Below are 21,333 nucleotides of genomic sequence, written 5' to 3' on the forward strand. Positions count from 1 at the left end.
CAAATTGAAAATTCTCATAGCACTATACGTATATTCTGGAATTAATAATTAAATGGATGAGAGATGGTGACAGCCAGATTTCTCCTGGTTGGAGTAGGAATTTACAGGTAAGTAAGGGGAGAGGTTACAATGATCCTTTTGGTGATAGAGTTGGAAACCTCAGTTTGAACTCATGTTTAGCTTAATATAGACACAGATGGTTAGAGAAAAAATATACATATATACACAGGTTGGTATACATGCATATATTTCCTTGCTCTGTCATCAGAGGGCCTAAAAGAAATGACACCTCATAGTAAATAGTACACCTGCCACCAGATCTTTGTTTCTAATGGCATTTCCCAATAAAGGAAACCATGGCTTCTTGAAGAAATGGCAGATGCTAAGACTAGAGTAGGAAATATACAATAGAGAATCTTATAATGCTGGAAAGTAAGGAAGTGCTTAGAAAAACCAAAAAATCCATGTTAATAGGGGTATGTCAAAGGGACATAGGAGCCAACTGAGAGAGCTTCCAACAGCCAAAACTGGAACAAATTGAACAATAAAAAATAAAGATGTACTGGATTATAACCCAAAGAATGAAATGAAATGTCCATGGATAGAAACCCAATACAAATAAATAAACAAGAAAAAGACAACCTTCCTTGGAAGAAGAATTCCAATTAATTTATGTAGATACCATGCCCTCAGTGAGAGGAAACTGAACTTCCACTCCCTCAGTATGGGCTGCACATAACGACTTCCCCCCAAAGAGTTCAGTGTGGAAAGAAGGGGAGAGAAGAGTAACTTTACACTGGAGGAGCCTAACAAACACTGCTTCAGTCAGGTGATCAAGGTCAACTTTCAACAATGGTGTCATATTCATTAATAGTATGTACTGTAATCCTAATCATGAAAAAAATCAGATAAATTCCAATACAGGATCAGCCTACAGAATAATAGATCGGTGCTCCTCAAAACTGTCAAGGTTATCAAAAATGTCACAGCCAAGAGGAGCCTAAGGAGACCTGACAACTAAATGTCATGTGATATCTTGGATGGGGTCCTGGAATTGAAAAGGGGCATTAGACGAAAACTAAAGAACTCTGGGTAAAATATTGAGTCAGTAAGAATATATCAATATTTGTTCATTGATTGTAAAAAATATACTAATTCATGAAGTTAATAATAGAGGAAACTTGGTGTGGAGCATGTGGGAACTCTGAACTGTCTTCTCAGTTTTCTGTAGGTGTTCTAAAAAATAATGTATGTTAAACAAAACAAAGTGTTATTTGAAGGGCTTGCAGTAATCGGCTGGTGTCTGTCTCTCCTCAGTTTTGAGAGTGTTTGCTGCCTCGCGGACTCCACTTCTCTCTCCGACATTACCTTTGATGGCAATCCCATAGCTCAAGAGTCATGGTACAAGCACACAGTCCTTCAGAATATGACGCAGCTGCGCCAGCTAGACATGAAGAGAGTCACAGTGAGTGGGAGCGCTTCCCAAGTGCTCGCCGCATTGGTTACTTAGCATGGGCTAGGGAATTAGAGTGCACAATCTCTGCTTAAAATGCTGATTTTTAACAATCTATGGATTATCATGACTATATACTTCATAATTATAATGACAAACTTTCTTTTTTACCTCCTACCCATATTCCCAATTTCATTGAATTAAGTTCCTAGCTTTCTGTTTAAATTAATCACCATGCTTGTTTTTCATTCTTGCTTAATGTCCAGCTAACAGTTTACTTTGGAATAGATGTGTAAGGATTTCATTGGTAAGTTACATAGTATAATGGCTAAGATAGGTGCTGGAGCCAGACTGCTTGAGTCTGAATCCTGGCTTAACCATTTTCTAGTCGTATGACCTTTGACAGTTTACTTAACCTTTCTATCTAATTTTCCTGAAAGTAAAATGGGGATCATAAGTATGTCATATGATTGTTGTCAAGATAAAAGTGAGTACTAAACCTTAGAACAGCGTGAATCTTCCAGGAAACATAATATGCAGCTATTATTATTATTCCTTTTGATGCTATATTTCTCGAAGTATCTCCTTTTCTATTCATTCTGTCTCCATGGTAGACATTGTTCACAGTAGGAGTTTTGATACGGCTCCTGAGCTAAGTGAAATGCTGCTTAGAGTGCTCCTCCTTTGAGGTGTACAATGCACACAAGCATGCTTTAGCCTCTAAGAAGTTCTGTAATAAAGAAACTTGCCTGAATTCGTTTTGTTGCATCCCAAATTTATTGGAAGAGAAAATATCTGTTAATGATCTCAGTTTGATAATCTCTGACCTAGAAAAATATCTTAAACCTCCACTGTTTTCTTACTTTTAGACTGTGCTAATTTCATGTGGATTTTTTTTTTTTTTTTTTTTTTGGTCCATATCCTGTGTCTGCTGGTTTCTTAGTTCTCCAGCCAGGGATTGAACTTGTACCTTCAGCAGTGAAAGCACAGAGTCCTAACCACTGGAAAGCCAGCAAATGCCCTGATGTGGATTCTGAGTGATCATTTAGGTTTATTCAGTTGCCAGTTGACTCATTGCCTGTCCACTGGTTTCACAGTGTGTGCCATTCACATTTCTACCTTTATTTTTGGGGGCTCCAAAATCACTGCAGATGGTGATTGCAGCCATGAAATTAAAAGATGCTTGCTCCTTAGAAGGAAAGTTATGACCAACCTAGATAGCATATTGAAAAGCAGAAGAGACATTACTTTGCCAACAAAGGTCCATCTAGTCAAGGCTATGGTTTTTCCAGTGGTCATGTGTGGATGTGAGAATTGGACTGTGAAGAAGGCTGAGCGCCAAAGAATTGATGCTTTTGAACTGTGGTGTTGGAAAAGACTCTTGAGAGTCCCTTGGACTGCAAGGAGATCCAGCCAATCCATCCTAAAGGAGATCAGTCCTGGGTGTGCATTGGAAGGACTGATGTTGAAGCTGAAACTCCAGTACTTTGGCCACCTCATGTGAAGAGTTGACTTATTGGAAAAGACCCTGATGCTAGGAGGGATTGGGGGTAGGAGGAGAAGGGGACAAGAGAGGATGAGATGGCTGGATGGCATCACCGACTCGATGGACATGAGTTTGGGTAAACTCTGGGAGTTGGTGATGGACAGGGAGGCCTGGCGTGCTGCGATTCATGGGGTCGCAAAGAGTCGGACACAACTGAGCGACTGAACTGAACTGAAGTGAATATTATGGACATCATGGTGACTAACAGGCAAAGTATTGATGAATTCGTAAACACTAGGAATCTCCTAGGGTTCCAACTCTGTCTCTGCTCCAGCGTGTAGCAAAGGTTCTTTGTCTTCTCAGTTTGCTTGGATCTATACTGGCCGCTCTGTCTCATACTTTTGCTCTTATCTTCTTGTCTTTCTTAGTTAAGGATCTTTAGTACTCTTTTCCTGTTGGGGTTGCAGTGAACAGGGTGAGAAATGAAGCTGACCCATTTATATAAATTAGTAATTATATGGTGCGTTTCTCATAGTAAATTTATGTCAGTCTTGTCTACTCAGCTAATGTATATGGTCCTTAAGGGCAGAAGCCATTCTTCATCTTCCTTGCCTGATACATGGAGTTGTTCTATACATGTTTATTTTCTTTCCTTCTCTATCTCATACAATGCTGAGAATATAGTAAAGAATATAGTAAAGTAAAATTCAGTAAAGACTTTGGGGTTGAGTAAAATTTGCCCTTTCCATGCCTTAAATAAAAGGAAAGTTGTATTCGTTGTTCAGTCATAGTCACGTCCAACTGTTGGTGACCCCATGGACTGTAACCTGCCAGGCTTCTCTGTCCATGGAATTTTCCAGGCAAGAATACTAGAACGGGTAGCCATTCCCTTCTCCAGGGGCTCTTCTGGACCCAGGGATCAATGGGCTTCCCTGGTGGCTCAGACAGTAAAGAATCTGCCTGTGATGCAGGAGACCTGGGTTTGATCCCTGGGTCAGAAAGATCCCTTGGAGAAGGGAATAGCTATCCACTCCAGTATTCTTGCCTGGAGAATTCCATGGACAGAAGAGCCCAGTGGGCTACCGTCCATGGGGTCGCAAACAATCTAACACAACTGAGCACTTAACACTTTTCACTTTCATGTCTGAAATAAGGGAGAACAAGCAATACTATCTATAATCATTGTCCTTGTACATTCCCTAAAATGTGCTTGCTGGGTGAGGAGATGAGGAAAATCCCCTGGGATGGGAGAGGGCCAGCTCTTCCGCTAAATATAGAGCAGCAATCCTTGCGCATCTGTTCCTCCACTGTTAATTTTAGAAATTCAAAATTTTTTAATGGAAATAATCTCAAAGTTACAGAATAGTTGTAAGTACAGTACAAAGAACTTTGTTTTATTGAATGATTTGAGAATAAGCTGCTAACTCAATTCCCCAACTGCTCTGAATACTTCATGGTATATCTTGTAAGCAAAGACATTATCTCATGTAAACACAGCATAACCAACACTGTCAAGAAATAAACATTGAATGATTGCTAGTGTCTAATCCTCACAGCACATTCACATCTTACCAATCATATTAATACTGTTCTGTGGGGCAGAATGACCCAGTTTGGAATTACACACCGCATAAAGACGCATTTTGTTTGCAGGTGTCTGTTGCCACCATATTTCCTGAACAGTGTCCTAGTCTTTCCTTGACTTCATGACTGACATTTATGAAGATTACAGGTCAGTTATTTTATAGACTGACCCTTAATTCAGGTTTTAGTTGATGTTTCCTAATGATCAATTAATAGTTATAGCTTTTTGGCCTGAATATCACACCAGTGATTTTGCATTTCTCTTACTGTATCCTGTTGAGTGTTCTGCAATGTATATGTATATCTTTATTGATGTTGTTTACTTTAAGATGGTGTCTGCGAGCCTTCTGCATATGAAATTATTCCCATTCCCTTTTCTTTTGGTGTTCTGAGGTTAAATTTCCAATGTGGAGGGCAGGGTTTCTCACACCTCCAGTAAGAAATTCTCAGAGCACCAGCTCAGTGTTCAAGAATTCAATTTGGACACCATCCACCTGGAGATAGCATCAGATTCCACAGGTTGAGGGCTCAGTCTGGAAAACTGCACGTGTACCCTCCCTGCTCTGCCAGACGCCAGTAACAAGTCCAGGTTATTACCTGTACTTCTGACCTACTGGAAGAAACTGTTAGGTTGGCCAAAAAGTTTATTTGGGTTTTTCCATAACAGCTTATGGGAAAACTGGAGTGAAATTTTTGACCAACCTAGTACTTACTAGGTCACCAGTTTATTGTAAAATGATATAACTCAGAAACAGCCAGATGAAAGGGATACACAGGGCTTGGTGGGAAGGGCCAAAGAGCTTCTGAGCATACCACTCTCCCCAGATGTCCAGGTTTCACCAACCCCGAAGTTCTCTGAACCTGTCCCTTTGGATTTTTTATGGAGGCTTCATTAAATAGTCATGATTGATTATATCATTGGCTATTGGCAATTGATTCAACCTTCAGCTCCTCTTCTCTGGGGGTGCTATGGAAAGTTCCAACCTTCTTAATTGCCTGGTTGGTTCTCCTGGCAACCAGCCTCCATCATTAGATGAGGTCCAAAAGTCATCTCATTAATGAAACAATAGACACTTTTATCACTCTACACACTTAGGAAATTCCTAGGGTTTGAGGAGCTGTGAACCAGAAACTGGGATGAAGATCAAACATGTATTTCTTACAATAAATCATACTATCACACTTTTGTAATTCTGTGCCTCATAAAAGTTTCAATTTATTAACTTATTCATATCAGTATAGACTCATGGTATTTTGTCTCACCTTTTGTTTATACCTTTTTAGTAACTTTAATTTGTAAAGAATACACCTGGTAAAAGATTTTCTATAGATTTTTCAACCTGGGCTAGTATTGACAAACAGTAGCCCATGAGTAGGCCACCTGTTTTTGTAAATAAAGTTATATTAGAACACAATCATGTCCACTCACTTATGTATTTATATCTGCTTTAATGCTACACTGGCAAAATTGAGTAGTTGTTAAAGAAACTATGTAGCCTATGACCCTAAAATATTTACCATCTGGCTGGAAAATTGTATTGATACCAGTTCTGTAGCTACTGTTTTCTACCTGGAGTGGATTACATAGACACCTCATGAACTTGTGTATACTGTGGTTATGGTTCCCCACTGTGTGCCAAAGATACTGCAGTGAACTCACAGGGGTGTTGTGGAGTATTTTTAATTTTCAAGCAAAAGGCAATGAGATTTGGTATCTGTGAGACCCTGAGAAAACTACTAGCTTAAGGTAGTTTACCATCTCAACGTTAGGTCACAATATATTTCTCTCTATGGCATTATATCCTGGCAAAGCTGAGCTTTCAGTGACTGTTGTGATAAAAACAAATACTAAAGTCAGTGTAGAGCAGGAAATGAGGATGACAGTATCCAATCTAATTCTCATATTTGAGAAGTTGTGTAATGCCTTACAGGTACACACATTTCATTAGTAAGTTATTATAGTTATTCAATAATGATATTTTTATTTAAATTATTATTTTTGAAATGATCCCCTGGTGGCTCAGCTGATAAAAGAATCTGCCTGCAATGAGGGAGACCTAGGTTCGATCCCTGAGTTGGGAATATCCCCTGGAGGAAGGGAACGGCTACCCACACCAGTATTCTGGCCTGGAAAATCCCATGGACTGTGTACTCCATTGGAGTTGCTAAGAGTCAGATATAACTGAGCGACTTTCACTAAATTGCTAGAACATGAATCTTGTTGTTTACTAACTACTTAATAAACAGAGCTATAACATATTTTTTCTGACCTAGTGAGTGGTACCATGAAAAATTCCTAAGACAAGTCTTAGGCACCTTAGAGTTTCTGCACTAGGGTGTGTATTAGACTCTAGAGATGACAAGATCAGAATTGCAATTAACAGCCTCAAGTTACTTACAGTCAAGTACAGAGGCAGGCATGCAGCCAGATTATAATGCAAAGTGATAAACTAGTTAGATAAAATTGATTGAAAAATAGATATGTGTATGTTTATACACACACACACACATAGCACCATGATATCAAAGAACAAAGCTGTCCTATGTATACTGGAGAAATAGAAAAAATTCCAAAGGAGAAAATACTTGACTTGAGACTTGAAGAGGGCCAGAGACAAAGGATAATATATCAGTAAGAAAGTATTCTGGAGAGAGAGAAGGCACACAAAATGCAGAGGGGTGTGAGGATATAGCAACTCAGAGCAGTTCAACATGGCTGAGCACTGAGTGTTCATAGGCGAGAAGAGCAGCAGGATGAGAAGAGATGCATGACCAGTAAGAGCTGAGTCATGAAGAGGGTGTTTTATGCCATAAGAAAGAGTTTAAATTTTTGTGTTGAATATAGTAGGAAACTCTTGAAGAGTTTAAGATACTTAAATTGGATTTGCCTATTGAAAAGGTTGTCTGAGTAGCAGCCCAGAGGACAAATTGGGAAAGATAGGATGAGTGATAAAATGAGAAGCAGAGTTAGTCAGGATAAGAGCTTCTGGGGGGGTCTGATCTAGAAGAATGGCAAGAGATAATATGGGATCTCAAGATAACATGAGTTGCTGGCCTCTATTCCTATTTTGCTTTTCTTATCTATGTTGGGAAGAATGACTTTTAGTCAGTAAAGAGAAGAAGTAGATATAAAGTGAAATAATAAAGTGAATTTTCACTTTTTAATAAAGTGAAAATAAAGCGCTGGATAGGTGAATAAAAAGTTTGAATCCGGACCTATTCAGGGCTAAATGTCCTTATGGGGATTCCCAGGTGGCACTAGTGGTAAAGAATCTGCCTGCCGATGCAGGAGACTAAGAGATGCAGTTTTAATCCCTAGGTCAGGAAGATCCTCTGAAGTAGGAAACGGCAACGTGCTCTAGTATTCTTGCCCAGAAAAATTTCATGGACAGAGGAGCCTTGGAGGGCTACAGTCCATGGGGCTACAAAGAGTCTGACACAACTGAGCACATAGCCTAAAGGGCCTCATAGTAAATATTTTAGGCTTTGGGGGATATACAGTCTGTGTTGAAATCTATTCAACTCTCTCATTGTAAAGTAAAAGCAGGCACTAACAATACATAAAAGTGAGCATGGCTGTGTTCCAATAAAACTTTATTTACAAAAACAGATGGCATGCTGCATTTGATCTGTGGGCTAGAATTTGCCAATCTTTGATCTAGGGCAATGAATAAATGTAGTGAATACATTGCTAGGCCTTTGAAAGTTATATCTGGAAAGCAGTGTAGAATAGTAGAGTAGCTAAAAGGTAAAATAAACTAATCTCTCTTTTTATCTTGGATAGAGAAAATATTGTGGCAAATTATGACAATAAACTTGAATGTAGATTAAGAAAGAAATCTAAATTGGATTATTTAGATGATTTGTGAGTACTTAAGGAATTGATCACAAGGAGGCAGTATTAGTTCACTAAAAATAATTTGTGCCAGACAAAATTAGGCTACTATTTTAGATATTATAAATAGACCTTCTCAGATGAACACTATAGAGAGACAGTGTTTTGGTATCTAAGCGAAGCACTGAGTGAAGTCTTTTATGATAGCACATTGAGTAAATTGTATGACAACATAGTTAAGTGGATTTGTGATTCGAGTATACCTACAGAACAGAAAGTAATGGATTAATGGCCAACCTGCAGAGAAATCTGTACTGGGGTGCTCTGAGGCTTTTTGCTCACTCTCATTCTCTTGAACATGTTTAAGTACTGACTAGTTGAGAGCATTATATTATTCTAATAAAATATATAAATGACAAACTAGGGAAGTTAGAAATCCTGATATACCAGTTGATCAAATCAGAATCCAAAAGAAGCTCAATAATTAAAAAATAAAAATAAAAACAAATAAAATAAAACAAGGTTTGGCAAACTACAGCCTGTGAGCCAAATCCATCCCACAGCCTGTTTTGTTTGTTTGTTTGTTTTTTGTTTTCATAGCTCTCAAGCTGTGAATTGTTTTTATATTTGTGAAGCACTGTGAAAAAGAAAAAGAATATGTGCTGGAGATTTTATATGGATCACAAAGCTTCATAGACTTGCTATCTGGCTCTTTGTATAAAAACTTTGCCGACTTCTAATCTATAAATATAAGCAGAATTTAGCAAGATAAAAAATAGATAAATTGAAAATTCTAGACTTAACTTCTTAACAACAAACATGACAGTTCTCAGCCAAATGCAGAGTTGGGGGAAAGAGAATTAGCATGTGTGAAAAAGACTTGCATTGAAATTGATACGTTCAGATTGAGTTAATTATGAAATATGATTATTTGAAGTTAATATGGCTTAAAACAATATTCGTTTATAGAAATAGAGAATTTAGAAAAATGGACAATAGTTCACTTTTTTTTTTGTTAAATTACCCCTGAACTATTAGTTTTAAAAAGGTGAATGCAAACAAACATTTCCAGAAAACCTAGCACAATTCATTGACAGAGAAGATATTCCAGTAGTGTTCAAATATTTTTATGACTGTACAAAAAAGGAAGGGATAGACACATTTTAAAAATTAACTTACTTATTTTAATTGTAGGCTAATTACTTTACAACATTGTGGTGATTTTTGCCATACATTGACATGAATCAGCCATGGATGTATATGTGTTCCTCATCTTGAACCCAGCTCCCACCTCCCTCCCCATCCCATCCCTCTGGGTCATCCCAGTGCACCAGCCCTGAGTGCCCTGTCTCATGTATTGAACCTGGACTGGCGATCTGTTTCACATATGGTAATATACATGTTTCAATGCTCTTCTCTCAAATTATCCCACCTTCACCTTCTCCCACAGAGTCCAAAAGACTGTTCTATACATCTGTGTCTCTTTTGCTGTCTCACATATAGGGTAATCGTTACCATCTTTCTAAATTCCATATATATGCATTAGTATACTGTATTGGTGTTTTTCTTTCTGGCTTACTTCACTCTGTATAATAGGCTCCAGTTTCATCCACCTCATTAGAACTGATTCAAATGCATTCTTTTTAATAGCTGAGTAATATTCCATTGTATATATGTACCACAGCTTCTTATCCATTCATCTGCTGATGGACATCTAGGTGCTTCCATGTCCTAGCTATTGTAAACAGTGCTGTGATGAACACTGGGGCACACGTGTCTCTGTCAATTCTGGTTTCCTCAGTGTGTATGCCCAGCAGTGGGATTGCTGGGTCGTATGGCAGTTCTAGAATAGACATATTTTGAAGGACTAGAACAAGGACCATTGTATAGAAAATTCCACCTCCCAGAATTTTTTATTTCCGAGGCAGTATTTTGTGAATGCAGGTGCTGTTCTCACAGTTCTGAAATGGACACAGTATCTAAAGTTTCCACCTCAAACTCACATATATTTGGCTTCATAGGAACTTGTTTACAATTTGTTCTCCAAAATATGAAGTAGCCTATCCAGGTGGAAGTGAGTGTCCTGTTGTGGTAGCCATTATTAATCCCCCCAGTGTGTTCTTACATCTTCCAGGTGGAAAGATGATATTTCCATTTCCCTTAAGTTAAACGTGGTCATGCAACTTGCTTCGGTCAGTGAAATGTGAGCAGAAGTAATGTACATAATTTTCAGACAGAAGCATCTAAAGGCCAAAGTGTGATTTTCTGGGCTTTTCTCCCATGTGATGGTCATTGTGAAAGCGTATATTGAGTCGAAGATGCCATCAAGTCATAGCACCTAGGAACACTTAGCCTACTACATGGAGAACAGTTGAGGTGTTCTTTGCATGATCAAGAAACAAACTTTTCTAATTGTAAGCCAGTGTGAGTTTTAAAGTTATTATGGTGGTATAACCTATCCTGTTCTGGCTTTTTCTCCCCTAATGTATAGTATGGGGGTTGCAAACAAGATGGAGGAGGGAAGCATCACTACGAACAAAGCTAGTGGAAGTGATGGAATTCCCATTGAGCTTTTTCAAATCCTGAAAGATGATGCTGTGAAAGTGCTGTACTCAATATGCCAGCAAATTTGGAAAACTCAGCAGTGGCCACAGGACTGGAAAAGATCAGTTTTCATTCCAATCCTAAAGAAAGGCAATGCCAAAGAATGCTCAAACTACCACACAATTGCACTCATCTCACACACTAGCAAAGTAATTCCAAAAATTCTCCAAGCCAGGCTTCAACAGTACGTGAACCAGGAACTTCCAGATATTCCAGCTTGAACTGCATTTAGAAAAGGCAGAGGAACCAGAGATCAAATTGCCAATATCCTTTGGATCATCGAAAAAGCAAGAGAGTTCCAGAGAAACATCTACCTCTGCTTTATTGACTATGCCAAAGCCTTTGACTGTGTGGATCACAACAAACTGGAAAATTCTTCAAGGAGGTGGGAATACCAGGCCACCTGACCTGCCTCCTGAGAAATCTGTATGCAGGTTAGGAAGCAACAGTTAGAACTGGACATGGAACAACAGACTGGTTCCAAATCAGGAAAGGAGTACATCAAGGCTGTATATTGTCATCCTGCTTATTTAACTTATATGTAGCATACATCATGCAAAATTCTGGGCTGGATGAAGCACAAGCTGGAATCAGGACTGCCGGGAGAAATATCAATAACCTCAGATATGCAGGTGACACCACCCTTATGGCAGAAAGTGAAGAGGAACTAAAGAGCCTCTTGATGAAAGTGAAAGAGGAGAGTGGAAAAGTTGGCTTAAAGCTCAACATTCTAAAAACTAAGATCACAGCATCCAGTCCCATCACTTCATGACACATAGATGGAGAAACAATGGAAACAGTGAGAGACTTTATTTTGGGGGCTCCAGAATCACTGCAGATGGTGACAGCAGCCATGAAATTAGAAGAAGCTTGCTCCTTGGAAGAAAGGCTATGACCAACCTAGACAGCATATTAAAAAGCAGAGATATTACTTTACCAACAAAAGTCAGTCTAGTCAAAGCGATAGTTTTTCCAGTAGTCATATATGGATGTGAGAGTTGGACTATAAAGAAAGCTGGGCACCTAAGAATTGATGCTTTTGAACTGTGGTGTTGGAGAAGACTCTTGAGAGTCCCTTGACTGCAAGGAGATCCAACCAGTCCGTCCTGAACGAAATCAGTCCTGAATATTCATTGGAAGGACTGATGCTGAAGCTGAAACTACATTACTTTGGCCACCTGATATAAAGAACCAACTCATTGAAAAAGACCCTGATGCTGGAAAAGGTTGAAGGTAGGAGAAGGGCACGACAGAGGATGACATGGTTGGATGGCATCACCGACTCAATGGACGTGAGTTTGAGTAGGCTCCAGGTGTTGGTGATGGACAGGGAAGTCTGGCGTTCTGCAGTCCGTGAGGTCACAAAGAGCTGGACACGACTGAGTGACTGAACTGAACTGAACTGAATGTATAATATGACTATTATCCATAGGCCAGTAGAAGTCAAGTGATATAGCTTCTAATCTTCATTCTGACATTAACTATGACCCTGGAAACATCTGTTTTCTCTGTTAAGAAAAAATGATTGAAAGAAAAATAAGGAACATTCTCCTCTAGATAAAACTCTGTAATTTAATCTGTTTTAATATTTAGTGTAGTCAAGGAAAACAATGTCTTGTATAACTATTTAAAGTATATGGTTAAAAAACCCACATTGCCATTGTTTTTAAAATTCCACATAATAAATTGCTGATTATATTAGGACTGCTATTATTTATTTTGTAGCAAAATGTCTTCTCATATAATAAATTCATTGTTTTAGAGCCTTAGAAGTCTGCTAAGAGTGTATAATGTAAGTTATTAAATACCCATTAAATCACTGCTGCTGCTGCTAAGTCACTTAAGTCGTGTCCAACTCTGTGTGACCCCATATACGGCAGCCCACCAGGTTCCTCTGTCCCTGAGAGTCTCCAGGCAAGAACACTGGAGTGGGTTGCCATTTCCTTCTCCATTAAATCACTATGCTTCTTAATTAATTTAAACCTGTTTCTGTATTAGGTCTTCATGACAAACCACAGTAATGAGGAAAGTATATATCTATTTTCAGGTGAGGTAGATCTCTTTTTTGCTACATAAAGAATATTATTTTTGTCCCAGAAATTGGATTATTATCATGAAGATACCTGAATTTTACAATTTTTTTCCTTCTTACCAACAAATTTATAGCTTATCTTTTCAATTAGAGGTGTTTATTTTTGTTTCTAACTTTAGTTACTCTGTAATTATTTGGGCTGAAATACAGTCATCATATGTATAAATTTTTTAAACATTCAATATTTGAATTGATTTGGCATCTATCCAGTTTTCCTGGGTTTAGCTTTCCTTTTAAAGTCCTCCTGCCTTTAATAGAAGCTCAAATTCTTTTTGCAAATCTAATGAAATCATCTGTTAAGTATGTATAGTACGTGATCCATACAGTTTCCAGTACTGCTTAAAATTGGCTCTTTGAATAACCAATCTGTTTCTAGTTCACATTCAATACACAAGTCGACAACTGACCATCAATATATTTTGTTCTTTTAAAAAGTTTTTTTCTGAAACAGGTTATACTTAATAGATACTAAATCAACATCTACTGAACAAAAGAGTTTAATGTGGTTATTAATTCAGCTATTTTATGAAACTAGGAACCAAGGTTCTGAATTTCTTATTTAGTTTATTTCTCCTCATTACCTCTGTTCAGTCTTTAAACATTAAGAACAACTATTTTCCATATTGTAAAATGTACTTTAAATTCACCAAAAATCATATAAATTTTCATTCCCTTTTAAACAACTAAATTGTATGGCAGATTACTGCTAAATTTTGACCTCGCTTTTTTCATCTGTCTAAAACCAGTAAAATACATATAATTATATCCTGATTATAAACGTGCAAACCCCATTTCTCACAAATGACCGCTGGTTCTGATCCTGGCTTTGACCTTGTATAAGGTACTAAACTTCTCAGAGTGTTCATTTCCTCATTTTAAAAATTTGAGTCTTCCAGTGGATGTATTTCTGATTACCTTTTTAACTCTGAGATAGTTTGTGCATTTTTTATTTACTTCTTTAGTCTAAGTCCTTTGTTTTCGGGAGCATTTATAATGGCTCACACCCTAGAATACATTTTCGTGCCTCTTTGACTTTCCTTAATTCTAATTATAATGTATACGCTGATCAGGATGCTCTAGGCTGTTGTTCAGTCACTGAGTTGTGTCTGACTCTTTGCAACCCCATGGACCACAGCACACCAGGCTTACCTGTCCTTCACTATCACCTGGAGTTTGCTCAAACCCATGTCCATTGAGTCAGTGATGTTATCTAAGCATCTCATCTTTTGCCACCTCCTTCTCCTCTTGCCCTCAATCTTTCCCAGCATCAAGGTCTTTTCCAGTGAGTCAGCTCTTCACATCAGGTGGCCAAGGTACTGGAGATTCATTTTCATCATCAGTCCTTCCAATGAATATTCAGGACTGATTTCCTCTAGGATTGACTGGTTTGATCTCCTTACTGTCCAAGGGACTGTGAAGAATCTTCTCCAGCACCACAGATCAAACACATCAATTCTTCGGCACTCAGTCTTCTTTATGGTTCAACTCTCACATCTATACATGCCTACTGGAAAAACCAGAGCTTTGACTATACAGACCTATAAGGGCAAAAGGTGTCTCTACTTTTTAATGTACTGTCTATGTTTGTCATAACTTTTCTTCCAGTGAGTGTCTTTTAATTTCATGGCTGCAGTCACCATCCACAGTGATTTTAGAGCCCAAGAAAATAAAATCTGTCACTGTTTTCACTGTTTCCCCATTTGTTTTCCATGAAGTGATGGGACCAGATGGCATGATCTTCAGTTTTTGAATGTTGAGAGCTTTTTCACTATCCTCTTCCACCTTCATCACAGGCTCTTTAGTTCTTCTTCACTTTCTGCTATAACGGTGATATCATCTGCATATCTGAGGTTGTTGATATTTCTCCCAGCAATCTTGATTTCAGCTTGTGAGTCATCCAGCCTGGCATTTTGCACAGAGGTTAAATAAGCAGTGTGACAAAATGTAGCCTTGATGTACTCCTTTCCCACTTTTGAAATAGTCAGTTGTTCCATGTCCAGTTCTAACTGTTGCTTCTTGACCTGCATACAAGTTTCTCAGGAGACAGTTAAAAGGTCTGGTATTCCCATTTCTTTAAGAATTTTGCAGTTTGTTGTGATCCACACAGTCAAAGACTTTAGCGTAGTCAATGAAGCAGAAGTAGATATGTTTTTGAAATTCCTTTGCTTTTTATATGATCCAACGGATGTTAGCAATTTGATCTCTGGTTCCTCTGCCTTTTCTAAATCCAGCTTGAATATCTGGAAATTCTCAGTTTAAGTACCATTGAAGCCTAGCTTGAGGGATTTTGAACATTACTTTGATAGCATGTGAAATGAGCACAATTATATGGTAGTTTGAGCATTCATTGGCATTGCCCTTCTCTGGGATTAGAATAAAAACTGGCCTTTACCAGTCCTGTGGCCATTGCTGAGTTTTCCAAATTTGCTGGCTTACTGAATGCAGCACTTTCACAGCATCATCTTTTAGCATTTGAAATAGCTCAGCTGGAATTCTATCACCTCCACTAGCTTTGTTCATAGTAATGTTTCCTAAGGCCCACTTAACTTCACACTTCAGGATGTCTGGCTCTAGGTGAGTGACCACACCATTGTGGTTATCTGGGTCATTAAGACCTTTCTTCTATAGTTCTTCTGTATATTCTTGCCACTTCTTTTTAATCTCTTTTACTTCTGTTAGGTGTTTGCTGTTTCTGTTCTTTATTATGCCCATCTTTGCATGAAATGTTCTCTTGGTATCTCTAATATTTTTGACAAGATCTCTAGTCTTTCCCATTCTATTGTTTTCCTCCATTTTTTTTGCATTGTTCACTTATGAAGGCTTTCTTATCTCTCCTTGCTATTCTCTGAATCTCCGCATTCACTTGGCTATATCTTTCCCTTTCTCCTTTGCCTTTTGCTTCTCTTCTTTTTTCAGCTATTTGTAAGGCCTCCTCAGACAACCACTTTGCCTTCTTGCATTTCTTTTCTTCCTATACAGCATTACAAACCTCTGTCCATAGTTCTTCATGCATTCTGTCTACCAAATCTAATCCTTTGAATTTATTTGTCACCTCTACTGTATAATTATAAGGGATTTGATTTAGATGATATCTGAAAAGTCTAGTGGTTTTCCCTACTTTCTTCAGTTTAAGGCTGAATTTTGCAATAAAGAGTTCATGATCTAATCCACAGTCAGCTCCAAGTCTTGTTTTTGCTGTTTAGAGCTTCTCCATCTTACAGTAACAACTTCTCTAATCTCAATGGATTAAATCAACAAAGTTTATTTCATGCTCATACTGTCCATCTGTCCACTTTGTATGGTCTGAGAACTTTACTCTGTGTTGTCCTCATTCCACTACCAAGGCCTTCAAAGTGCCCATCCTCTGGAGCTTTGCAAATTCTGTACCAGAAGTGAGAGAGGAAATAGCTATATCATACATTGTCCTTGAAATTTTCTACCCAGAAGTAACACATATCACTTTTGTTCATACGACATTGGCCAAAGCAATTCACATGACCTCACCTAACTTCAAGAGGACATGAAGTGCCATCTCACTATATGGCCAGGATGTAGGAAGAAGTAGGAATATTTGGTGAACATCTCTTGTGACTATCCATTATATTTTAAATCAAATGTTAACTTCTGGTAGAAATGTAAATTAGTACTACACTTATGGAGTACTTTTGCAAACACAGCAAAAGCCCTAGAAATATGTCTACCATTTGATTTAATGATTTCACTTTTAGGAAATTATTGAACAGTTGTGGGCTTCCCTGTGGCTCAGATCAGGAGCCAGTGGCTCAGATCTGCCTGCAAATCAGGGGACCTGAATTTGATGCCTGGGTTGGGAAGATCCCTTGGAGAAGGGAATGGCAACCCACTCCAGTATTCTTGCCTGGAGAATCCCATGGACAGAAGAGCCTGGAGGGCTACAGTCCATGGGGCCCCAAAGAGCTGGACGTGACTGAGCAACTGACACAGTCACAGTCATAGAGATGTGCATTTAATGACTCATTCTTTGAATATATATTTACTGCATATCTACTATATGCTGGGTAGCTGATATGGTCCATACCTTCATGGAGCTGTCTATTTGCAGGCAAGAGCAGAGGTAGTACCAGAGATAATTTAAATGAAAGAGGTTAAGAGCTATGACTGGCAATTATAGGGTGGTATGAGAGCATTCCATTCTTCAACTCACTTCCATTAAATTTTTAATTTCAGGTTTTGTAAATTGTATTTCTGAAAATGTTCTCCTTCAAATGTACTGAATTACTTTTTATAGTTTTCTGTCTCTGAAGATATTTTCAAGTTTGTCTTTCATGAAGAAATTGTTTTCTCAAATTATGACATCATTTTGAATGCTTACAAATCTTTTGATAATAAAAATTATGAGCTACATGCCTATAATTTACTTTATTAAAATTTGCCAATCCTTAGGGTGAAAAATCATGATGCAGATTGTGTATGCAGATTGCAACATTTAAAATTTTGTTTATAGTGAATATCATAATGTGATGGAAAAATTATGATATTTGAGTTAGGGTTTTGGGATTATGACTGATTTTTAAAAAGTTTTTCTAAACTGTAATGTTATTACAATAAAGTTTCATAGTTTTTAGAATGGAAGAAATTAGACTGGCCAAATCAACTTAAAAACAAAGTAATGATATTATGGAGAATAATTTATTAATATCCATGGAAATTTTTAAAAAGCTTTCACAATTGTATTGTCATTTAAAAAAACTCTGCCTTGCAACAATAGATTAAATAGATTGTTAAAAGTATGATTTTCATCTTCATGATAAAAGCTTTGTTAAAAATCTCCAAGTAGAACTACAGTACAGAGGAAAGTTGCACAGTCCTGCCTCCCGCTGCCTTTTGGAATGATCTCACTCGCTCATGCCTGTGCGGGATCTTGGCTGCCTTCGCGGCTTTCCCTAGTTGTGTGAGGGGGGCACTTTCACTTGTGGTGCACGGGCTTCTCGCTGCAGTGGCTTCTCTCGTTGCGGAGCGTGGGCTTTAGGGCGTGCAGGCTTCGGTCGTTGTGGCACGTAGGGTCAACAGTTGCATTCCCAGGCTTTAGAGCACAAGCTCAATAGTTGTGGCACATGGGCTGAGTTGCTTCATGACATGTGGAATCTTCCTGGACCAGGGATTGAACCCGTAACCCATGCCTCTTGCATTAGCAGGTGAATTCTTTACCACTGAGCCACCAGGGAAGCCCCCTGCTCCCCCTTTCTCCTTTCTCTTCTCAGTCTTTTTCTTGTATTATTTAGGTTTATCTCACATCAAGAGTTGGGAGTAGAGTTAAGAATGCCCAGTTTTCTTTTCAAATTAAGTTGGAAGAAGAAAATAAAGAGGAACATACTGACTTTTTCTTTGAGGGCATATTTCCTATTAGCAAGTAGTATGGCTCTCACAAAGAAAATCAGACTTGGAGAACTGAAGATACTTAGCATCAAAAAAGGTTAAATACTTAACAATGCTTTTTTACATTTTTCTTTTAGGAAGAAGAAAGGCGTATGGCATCTGTTGTAGCCAAAAAAGAGGAAGAGAAGAAGCGGGAAAGTCATAAGCAATCTTTGCTTAAGGTATTATCTCTGGTGTCTGCATTCATGTATGTGCACGCACACACACACACACAGACACACACAGACACACACACTCTCAAACCTACTGAAGCTAGCTTGCTAATCAGCTAGAAAAGTGGTTTCCAAACTGCAAATTTTTCATTCCTACTGATAGTGTTTTTAATAAACAGACACCCTTAAAACATAAAAAACCTGTACTTCTGAAATACAATATAATGTAATATAATGTACATTATAAAATAAATGTGAAAATGAGAAATTATAAAAGGAAGAGATTAAAGTACCTATATAAAACAAAAGTTAACCTTCTTTCCACACCAGTACATCACCTTGTGTATCCTCCTGGCATTTAAATTTCATTTTGGAAACCACTGTAGTAAACTGTCATCTTTAGTGATATATTTTAATGAGCTCTGCTACATGGGTTTATTTTTTAGTGATGGCTTTTTAAATTAAAAAAAAAATCTCCGTTAGCTTCTCCAATAGAGAGGTGGTAAAGATTTTGAGGAGTATAGACATTAAAGGTTTTTTTGAACTTGTTTTAAAAGATTTAGCATATCAGATATTACTGTCCTTAAAAGGTTTTCTGGATAACAAAGTTGTATATAGCAAACTTAGGAAACAAGAGAATTTACTGGGGTGATGGAAATATTACAGGGTAATATTTATGCATTTGTCAGAACTGATCGAAAAGTACATTTGAATCTGTGTGTTTTACTTTGTGAAAACAACTAAATTAACAAACAAAACAAACTTGGTCCCAAGTCTTCTCAACTCCTCTATTAGGAACTGGGCCACACAGCAGGAGGTGAGTGGCAGGCGAAAGATGGAAAGATCGAGGCTTCATCTGTGTTTATAGCCGCCCATCTCAGTTCAGATGTCAGTGTCTTCCATCACCCCCAGATGGGACTGTCTGGTTACAGGAAAACAAACTTAGAGCTCCCACTGATTCTGCATTCCAGTGAGATGTATAATTATGTCATTATATATCACAATGTATAATAATTTAGAAATAAAGCACACAATAAATACAATGTACTTGAACATCCCCAAACCACCTGCCCCATCCTGGTCCATGAAAAGATTATCTTCCATTCAACTCGTCCCTGGTACCCAAAAAGGTTGGGGACTGCTGTTTCTGAGGGACAGGAAGGGTGTATAGACATCCATCTTTAGTCCTGTTGCTTTTCTATCTTTCTGTTTTCTTTTCAATCTTTAAAATGAATGGAAGTGATAGTGATGACATACACTGGTGTGGTATTGCTTGGTTTATAAAGAATAGACTCAAGTGGCAGAAGCTGAAAGTTGGCATCTTCTAAAATAACTATCACTTTAACACAAATTCGACAGACTATCCTCTAGTTATAGTCGTGATTGTACTAATATGCTAGATGCATCCATGATCTTTGAACATAAATTTTTTTTTGGGGGGGAACCCTCTTTTGCCTGATAGAATATTTGTCTTTCCTTTGTTCTTCTTTTTCCTGGTCCACAGGCACTGAGAGCCTTTGTTGGCCCCTCTAACCAGCCAGTGATCCCCACCTGACCCCAGATTGCACTCTTGTTTTAAACTATATCTTCCCTTTTCTTGACCTCGGTGAAAATACCCATTTTCTTTGTCAGCCTCGTGTTGATCTGATTTTAACAACTCAGCTAAAGAAAGCTTAACTTTGGGATTGGTATAGATAAGTGTTTGCATTTTCAGAGTATCTTGTTATAAATTTAACATACTGATTGGTGTAAACTTTTGTGCCTTTTTTCTAAGCACTGCTACATCTATCTCATTAAGAATATTTATTTTTGCCAACTGCAAGTCAGCCAGAAAGCCACATGCATGGTGTCAGCATGATAGCCATCTGCCATTAACTCCCTGCCCCTGCCTCTTTCAAAATAGCCTTGGCACTGAGTGAAAGTCATGGTATTGTGTAGATTAAGAATTGGGTTGTCCCAAGTCATCTGCAAATAATTGAAATTGAATCCTTTAAGATAAGATGCCTTCTTATCATAGATTTGGGGGAAAAATTTATAGTAGAATGTCAAATGCCTACTTGCTTTAGATAAGGACATACATAAAATGTCAAGAAGTCTCAGAAGTATACACATACTAAGTGGAACCCATTTAATTATATAAACAAATTTCAAATACCAAGCAATAGAAAAAAGAACCCATGTTAAAGACATTTTTAAACGCAGAAATAGAACTTTAAAAATGTTTAGTTTTAATTAAGCTTTGTCACCAGTTTTCATTCCTATTCAGTGCCATTTCTACGCCTAAAATTTTAGACAGGCTAAGAAGTGGATGTAAACAGAAGTATTCTACATGTGCGGATGCACTGGGGGAATGGGCAGAGAATCTCCCCAACAGCTTTCACTGGTTCCAAAGGGAGCAGGTGAAGAGGGGCAGTATCACACCATGACTTTTCACTAGATGGTTGTTCTCTGAGTAAAGATAAAAGGGGAGGTGTCTATTTTCAGGACTCTGATTTAATCAACATACCACTTAGAAGCTGTGTTAGTTGCTCAGTCATATCCGACTCTTTGTGGCCGAATGGACTATAACCTACCAGGATCCTCAGTCCATGGGATTCTCCAGGCAAGAATACTGGAGTGGGTTGCCTTTTCCTCCTCCAGGGGATCCTCCCTTCCCAGGGGTTGAACTCGGGTCTCCTGCATTGCGGGTAGATTGTTTACCATCTGAGTTAC

At 38.1% G+C, this 21,333-nt stretch overlaps 1 protein-coding gene across 5 annotated transcripts in view; it reads left to right on the forward strand.

Annotated features, from left to right (window-relative positions):
- The window catches only part of LRRC49 (leucine rich repeat containing 49), a 155,074-nt gene that overhangs the window by 91,163 nt on the left and 42,578 nt on the right, over window positions 1–21,333 (forward strand). For all 5 annotated transcript variants that reach the window (XM_069595530.1, XM_069595531.1, XM_069595533.1 and 2 more), the window contains 2 exons: window positions 1,318–1,465; window positions 18,547–18,630. In XM_069595530.1, the coding sequence (XP_069451631.1) occupies window positions 1,318–1,465; window positions 18,547–18,630 (232 nt within the window). The remainder of the gene's footprint in view (window positions 1–1,317; window positions 1,466–18,546; window positions 18,631–21,333) is intronic.

This window comes from Ovis canadensis, chromosome 7 (assembly GCF_042477335.2).
Source record: "Ovis canadensis isolate MfBH-ARS-UI-01 breed Bighorn chromosome 7, ARS-UI_OviCan_v2, whole genome shotgun sequence".
Taxonomy (NCBI): Eukaryota; Metazoa; Chordata; class Mammalia; order Artiodactyla; family Bovidae; genus Ovis; species Ovis canadensis.